The 8,755-nt window shown below is 35.1% G+C and overlaps 1 protein-coding gene across 1 annotated transcript; it reads left to right on the top strand.

Moving 5' to 3' along the window:
* Positions 1-282: 282 nt before the first annotated feature.
* On the top strand, positions 283-5,972 carry LOC125648193 (homeobox protein DBX1-A-like). Its single transcript, XM_048875157.2, has 4 exons — positions 283-795; positions 1,017-1,202; positions 3,059-3,258; positions 4,669-5,972. Exons 1-4 carry the CDS (start codon positions 492-494, stop codon positions 4,990-4,992), a joined length of 1,014 nt encoding a protein of 337 aa, XP_048731114.2. The 5' UTR covers positions 283-491; the 3' UTR covers positions 4,993-5,972.
* Positions 5,973-8,755: the final 2,783 nt, after the last annotated feature.

The raw sequence follows: 8,755 nt of genomic DNA on the forward strand, positions 1-8,755 counted from the left end.
CGAATCGAAATGACTCCGATGCGCTTCGTCATTTAACGCGCAGATAAAAAGCATTGAAAAATTCATATCCAGAACCGTGAAATATTTACCTTTATTTAACTGCTTGAATTCTATGTAAATGAGCTCTTACAGCCCGTTAATCTGTTCAATTTGTCCCGCCCATCGCTCCGCCCCTATCTAACGAAGACGAGCCTAGAAAATATCAATACTTAGGAAGCTGGAAGCTTTTTAAACATTTGATTGGTTAAAAGCCACGTGTTTCGTATTTGTTGATATTATAATGTATAAAATACTGCTTTTACAAATTGTTTAGAATAAAAAGCTAATCAAACCGAATAAATTTTATCGTATCTGCTCATAAAAAATATGGGATAAAACAGGTTGATGCTGCAAAGTTGTGCCGAACTTTTGAAAAGAATGTGTGATTTCTGAATCTCTTCAACGGAAATTTGGGCTCATATGAAAAAGACTTGAAATTTATTTGGTGAAAAATGTTTCCTAATATGATATCCCCTTCACAGCTGTATCAAACATATCTGCGTTCTGCTGCCAATTTGGACACACAAGGACTTAGTCAACCAGGTCCCCCTGCATCGTTTCTCGTGGAAAATTTACTTAGGGAGAGGAGCCACTCCCTATTGTCTCGCCAATTCTCCCTGGGACGACCCGTCCTCCCCCCACAACCCAAATCCCCCGCCGAGGATATGCAACAGAATCCATCAGCATCATCATTCCTCAAATTCGGAGTTAATGCAATTCTTGGATCTTCCGAAGAAGAAGACACACAAAAACATGGTAAGTGGTGAAAAAGTAACCTATGCAAAATTGAATTGATTTCGAAGTATAGGTGCTCAGTTTCTTTATTTGAACTGCATTTGCATTAGAAAATCAGATAATTCTAAACTGCGTTAATTTATACTTTTATTGATGTCAGTTATTTAATGCATTGATAAAATGCAGTTTGAGATAAATGTCGAAGTTTAACTTGATGCTAAGATACTTCTTTTTATAATCAGTGAAGGAACCCTGCTCGTCCACACTGACAACTCCTCCCTCGTCCCTCCCTGGTCTCCCAGCCTCCTACCTAAAGACCTGTGGAACTGGACTCGGTCAGGGACTACCCCATCCTGCCGCGTACATTCCTCGTCACCCTCTCTATGATCCTCACTTAAATGGAATGCTGCGACATCCATATTTCACAAGTAAGCTGGGTTTATCTTGTATTTAAGAATGTGATAATCGTCCTAAATATATTTTTGTATACAACTAATATTTTGTAGTTTTTTAGCTAAATTGTCAGAATTCATTGTGCGAGGTTCTCTATTTTATTCTTATTTTTAAAAAAAAAAAAAAATGAAAATATCCAGGATATTTAGCACCCAGGTGATGAGTTATTTCATTGATGTTTCTATCAGTTTAATGGCCATGTTAACGACTTTTTCTTTATCAATTGTTTATTTCACAAAAATGGTTGTCGCCGCGGCGCCAAGGTACAGGAACAAGAGGGCTGTGGGCAATTTTGGTTCGTCCGAGGCCATGACTCGGGATGGACAGAGCGCTGTTTAATTGTTCAGAGATAGATATTATCATGAACAATAATTGCGCGATAAAAGCCAATTCGCGATCGATATAATAGACTCCTGCAATTTTGTACCAATATTTGTGTGTGCTAATGGTCATCTTCATTTAAAGTTCAAACCAAATATTTTTCATCCCTACGCAAAATTACCACTAAGGCCGGAGGTGCCCTTCGTCTGGGTCCCCCTATAAACACTAGAGTAATTCACCTTGACGTTTAACATTTCTATTGCAATCCAATCTCTCGTCAAACGTCTCAATAAAAGAGATTCTTCTGTTCATTAAGCGACTGATCCCGTTTACTCCTTTAAATCAAATCAAATGAATATTTTATACTTGAAATGTATCACCCACTTACTAGACAAAAAGTTTCAGAAGAAAGCCCTCTTCTCTGTGAAACTGTTTTCAAATTAGGTTTTTGATATTCTTTATAGAAGCCTTTAATCAGTAAGGTACTTGACCCAAGATTTAGAATACATAAAAGACAAACACGTGTTTACGTGTTCGCTCACAGGTTCCATCAGTACTTACAGGGTATGTAACGAGTTCGGAGAAGACAACCCGGAATTAATCGCGAGATTTACACAACTTGGACGAATGTGTACCCCCTTTGATTTGGCAAGGTTTTTGAATACGGGGTCTTTTTTATAGACGTGCCGTCATACCACCCACTGTTAATACCAGATACGGTGTCAAGCCCGTCTCATACCGTGAGGGAAATCGACAATGAATGTAAATGAGACCCGGAAAAAGATTGCTGAAAATTAAAACCATGCAGAAAAGCGATTTGGCTCTAAAAGTCACATTTTCGCGAGGTCTTCAACAGTTTTCTCTATATTAAATAATGAATCATCTAACTGCCCCATCAAATTCTTGTTAAGCGCGATGTACACCTGTGTACACAATTTAATTCTGGAGTGAAAATTCATCACTTAATGTTATCATCACTCGAATTTACTGTAAATATGCTACGGAATTATGAATTCAACATTGTTTTTTATTTTATTTCCTCAATGTGTGCAACTCAATAAAACATTTTAACTCGAACAAAACGTATTAGCTTTATGGTATTTAAACCTCGTTTTCACATTTTATTACCTAAAAATAATGTTCCTGAATGCATTAATAAGAAGTAAGCGCCCACAAGGAAAAAACTTAATTGATAGGATTTATATGAATATACACAATATCGATTAAGGGTAAATGTGCAGTATGATTAGCATGTAGAACTGACTGCAACAGTTGGTGGTGTTGAGTTGTTGTCAATCTCAATAAAATCCACTGAAATTTATCGTGTAATAAAATCACAGGGCCCGGCGAGAACTGATGACAGAATATTATTTCGCCCCCAGAAAATCCTATACAGTAGAAAAAAGAAGTTTTTTGTCCATCGTTATCTTATTTTTATGCTCATTTGATATCGACAGTACATGTACCTTTATCTTTTTAAAAACAACCTTCATGTTCATTCGTATTTCAGATTCCCCTCTGTTTCCGGTTCCCAATGCTTTCACTTTCCTTAGCAGCATGCGGGGAAAGCCTAGGAGGGGTATGCTTAGGCGGGCTGTTTTCTCAGACATGCAGAGGAAGGGTTTGGAAAAGATGTTCCAAAAGCAGAAATACATCAGCAAACCCGATAGAAAGAAGCTGGCGGCCAAACTCGGATTAAAAGACTCACAAGTATATAGATTTTAAAACACTTCACAATTTCTCTAATCATTTTGTCCATTTTAGCAAATGAGAATGTGAGAGAGAGAGAGAGAGAGAGAGAGAGAGAGAGAGAGAGAGAGAGAGAGAGAGAGAATAGGAAATGCTTGACTGAGAGTTTGAGTGATACATGTAGTACATATTATATGATGCTGCTTGCATTGAGAAACAAACCAAACAAATGATTTTCTTCTCAACTTTCAAACAAAATCACTAGGTTTCACTCCATATTTAGAGCAATTTCCATTTCCGAAAGGGAAATGAATTCAATTAATTTCATATCTGTGTATTAAACCTTATCATGAGAAAACATACATAAATTGCTTTTGTAATTAGCAAAATGTGGGAATATGAATAAAACTACCAACAGAGTGGCAACAATTCGGAATAAAATTTGTGTCAACTGCAGACACTGTAGCGACTTTTATGAAATCTAAACGACTAATTAAGTACAAAATCGTCTTCCGATTTCCAATTTATTTCTTATACACTGTCTATTCCAGATGTTTCCATTAGAATACAAAGTGCCTGAAACTCCTCGTGGGTACTCGTTTCCTATACAAATCTCACCACATGCATCATGATCGGACGAAGTCGGGCAATTGATAAAAACCTTCTTAAACAGTTTCTCCTCTCAGTAAATCGCATTCACGGGAGATCTTCTGCATTAGCTAATAGCGACAGAGTTCTTCTTTTCATTCTGACACCTAATCGATGCAGGGAGAATCCGAGGGGCATTTCATGAACAATTCCAAACAGCTGTTTGTGACGTACACAAATAAATACTAGTTTAATGACCAATCACTGTTTTAATAATTTTTCATTATCTGAAGCATCTTACGCACACTCTGTCAGTGAAGGAAGCGTGACCCCGCAAGATAGTTTCTGATACTCATTGTTTCTTCTTTCTTTTTTTTTCTTTTTGGTGACAACTTTGAAAATGAAAAAGTGGTCAGGATAACCTAGCTCCTCTCCCATAAAAGGGAAAAACCCTTCCCCCAAGAGTCTCAAAATGTACTATGGTAGCCTGCTTTAACACTAAAATACTGAGACTAGATTGTTCTGTTTATCACATGTACTGTAAACATTAGAATTCATTAGCTTGCAGATGAATCACTTCACACTAACTTAGTGCAGTAACAGCGGGAACGGCAGTATTAATATTCTAATATAATAAATGTCATATACTTTTCTAATATATCACGCGATGAAATGAATTTACATCAAATGGTGTAACATATGTTCCGATAAGGGATGGTGATGTTGTTTAAAATTGCACAGTTATACATTCGTGTCTCATAACAACCTATATAATGAATGAGAGATAAGAAGTGGAGAAATGTTGTTTGCTATGTACAATTATTGCTTATTTTACAATTTCAGGTCAAAATATGGTTCCAAAACAGAAGAATGAAATGGCGGAATTCAAAAGAGCGGGAGTTGCTATCTGGCGGTGGGTCACGTGATGCTACATTACCGAGCAAATCAAATCCAGGCAACGATGAAGATGACGTCATCAATAAAGATGGCCGTATCGCTTGCAAACAATCAGAGTGCACACACACTAAAACAACAGATAACATCAATAAAACAACTCTTACACAACATACAAATGACTTCCACGACGTAGAGTTTGATTCAGAACAGCCAATGGATGATGTTGACACTAGTAGTTCTGACAGCGAAGGTGAAATTGATGTATCATGATGCTACGGTGTAAACAAACTACATGTGTACATTCAGAACTCAATCGTTTTATTTCATAAGCTTGATTACTTTATATATACAGGAAAATTACTACAGTAAATTATTGTTATGGTTTTTGTTTCATCTTTGTGCCATTGAAGTGACTCAGAAAAACACAAAGATGGAACATTTATTACTTATTTCATGATGTGCAATACTTTGATGCAAATGTTCTCAAACAGATTTATTTTTATTGACTTTTTATTTTGCCTGTAGATAAAAATATTTTTGAAAATCTTTAATAGTGCTGTTTGTATATTATGTAAGATAACCTTTCATAGAAAAACTGAATATTTGTAATTTAATAGAACAGTTGGCTAATTAAAACGTAATTTTGGCAAATGCAGGATATTCCAATGTACTTGGAACCGTATAATTATAATTTGTCAATGTTTGAAGAAATAAAGATATGATATAAATAATTATACGTTACATATATTTACATTCCATTACCACTAAATCATTACGGATACTTTCAAATATTCATGTACATGTATATTATTTATGAAAAAAGTCTCTTTTTGGGAAGTAAAATACAGAAAAAACTCGAAACACTTTGTTGAAATATTTTGAAGAAGACCGGTAACACGGTCGAAATATTTCAACAAAATGTTTAGAGTTTTTTCTGTATTATTTATGATATATTTAAAAAAAAATTCAAAATTCAAACTGTCTATGCTCGATTGAAAAACGGGGGAAAGTCTGTTTTATTAATTGAATCATTTTCCGTGTCTCATACATGTATCAATATTGTACTTGTTTTAAAACAATTCACATGGTTAGATTTATGAACTAATAGTTACAATATTATTTAATAAAGTACTGAATTGCCGGTATTCACTTCTGCCTTGTTTCTATCAGGAATTTTAATGCATGTTTAAATAAAATTCAATCAATGTATATGAAAATCAAATGATGGACAATAAAAATCTATTTTCTTCAATCGAGTATAGTCATAGCTCTATAAATCTTTAAACAAACATTTCCATCAGATGTTCGAGGAAAGCTCTTCTTTCCTAAATAAATCACCTCTGAAAACAGCATTGTCCGCAGCACGTGGAATCATTGAAATGGTCAAATGTGAACAATTCGGCTTGTTGAAAGGGGGATTACTGAAAACTTGATAACATTGTGAAATTGGGCATAAAACAAACATTTGGGCCACAAGTCGGACTAAGAACGCCACTTGTTGGCCCTTGAGTTGGACCGATGATCGCCATTGTCCTTCCAGTATCCCATTAAATGGCCAAAACCACAGTAGAACACTTGAAAGCATTGTCATGTTGGTTTTTTTAACATCGCAGTCACCTGGAAAGCTAGCCGACTAGAGTTGTATAGAACCTATTCAATCAGAACTAGTTTAGATTCTCTGTCATATACCACAGATAAAGCTAGAAGTGTAACTCCATTGTATCAAGTGTTCAAAGGGAATCTATATTGTAAGACTGATGAAAGGCACAATCTATGTTATATTTTATTGGTCGATAGAAAAGTCTGTTTTCAAGGAGAAAAATGTATCATTTTAATTATTTAATATACTTGTCCTTACAACTTCTCTCATATATTTTACATGTAGTTCCCGAAAATCTTTATGAAGTTACTGAAACAAAATTCAAACTCCCTCATGCAGAGCATAAATTGAAGTTTGTTCAAACCAAGGTCCGCAAAGTCTTAATCATAAAAGCAATGTATAAGAATCTTTAATTCAAGAACAACAATTTCTCATGAAAGATCTACCATTTCAGGCATTCTGTCAGTGTGTGCAGTACAATACCGTATATTCCAGTCAATATGTACAGTACAATCTCGTTTCTTCCAGTTAATGTGCACAGAGTAATCTCGTTTCTTCCAGTCAATATGTACCGTACAATCTCGTATCTTCCAGTCAATATGTACAGTACAATCTCGTTTCTTCCAGTCAATATGTACAGTACAACATCGTTTCTTCCAGTCAATATGTACAGCACAATCTCGTTTTTTCCGGTCAATATGTACAGTACAACATCATTTCTTCCAGTCAATATGTACAGTACAACATCATTTCTTCCAGTCAATATGTACAGTACAACATCATTTCTTCCAGGCAATATGTACAGTAAAATCTCGTTTCTTCCAGTTAATGTACACAGAACAATCTCATTTCTTCCAGTCAATATGTACAGTGCAATATCGTTTCTTCCAGTCATTATACAGTAAAATATCGTTTCTTCCAGTCAATATGTACAGTACAATCTCGTTTCTTCCAGTCAATATGTACAGTACAACATAGTTTCTTCCAGTCAATATGTACAGTACAATCTCGTTTTTTCCAGTCAATATGTACAGTACAACATCGTTTCTTCCAGTCAATATGTACAGTAAAATCTCGTTTCTTCCAGTTAATGTGCACAGAACAATCTCGTTTCTTCAAGTCAATATGTACAGTACAATCTGGTTTTTTCCAGTCAAAATGAACAGTACAACATCGTTTCTTCCAGTCAATATGTACAGTAAAATATCGTTTCTTCCAGTTAATATGTACAGAACAGTCTCCTTTCTTCCAGTCAATATGTACAGTACAATCTCGTTTTTTCCAGTCAATATGTACAGTACAACATCGTTTCTTCCAGTTAATATGTACAGAACAATCTCCTTTCTTCCAGTCAATATGTACAGTACAACATCTTATCTTACAGTTACTATGTACAGAACAATCTCGTTTCTTCCAGTCAATATGTGCAGTACAATCTCGTTTTTTCCAGTCAATATGTACAGAACAATCTCCTTTCTTCCAGTCAATATGTACAGTACAACATCGTTTCTTCCAGTCAATATGTACAGTACAACATCGTTTCTTACAGTTACTATGTACAGAACAATCTCGTTTCTTCCAGTCAATATGTACAGTACAATCTCGTTTTTTCCGGTCAATATGTACAGAACAATCTCCTTTCTTCCAGTCAATATGTACAGTACAACATCGTTTCTTCCAGTCAATATGTACAGTACAACATCGTTTCTTCCAGTTACTATGTACAGAACAATCTCGTTTCTTCCAGTCAATATGTACAGTACAATCTTGTTTTTTTTTCAGTCAGTGTGTACAGTACAATCGTGTTTCTTTTAGTCAATGTGTACAAATATTCATGAGTCAGCACATTTCTTCAGAAATGAGCGTTCGTTGAAGTTGAAGAAAAAGAAGAGACCCTTAGCTTATTATTTCAATTTGATATTCAATTAAAAAAATAAGAACAGCTGTCCTGCTTGTTCATTGAACTGTGTTGGTGAAAACGCTGCGACAGATCTTATAATTTTGTATATTGTTTCACAGAAGAGGATATTTATCATAATTTGTTATTTTTGAATACCGAAAAATAGCACACGATCAGAGGCTAGAAGTATATTTAAAAAAATAAAAAATAAAATGCAGTCCAAGTATGTTTAATTCCTACTGCAACTGTACCTGTGTTACCCCGTGCCAGGAGGGACACCCCTAATACCCGAACAGATCATTATATGCCAATCTTAAACATTATTTTACAATGTATACGTCATATTGTATGATATTTTTTTTGACTGGGAGTCGTTTTAATTCTTTGACTTCGCAAACTGTTGAATAGGAAAAATCACTTCCTATAATCTGTATGTACAATATTGACAACATTGTTTTAAAGACCCTGGGAAAGTGTCCATTGTTGTTCTCAGAATATCCAAAATCGCTGGAAGACCCCAACCTTACGATTAG

The sequence above is a fragment of the Ostrea edulis genome, chromosome 6 (genome assembly GCF_947568905.1).
Source record: "Ostrea edulis chromosome 6, xbOstEdul1.1, whole genome shotgun sequence".
NCBI lineage: Eukaryota > Metazoa > Mollusca > Bivalvia > Ostreida > Ostreidae > Ostrea > Ostrea edulis.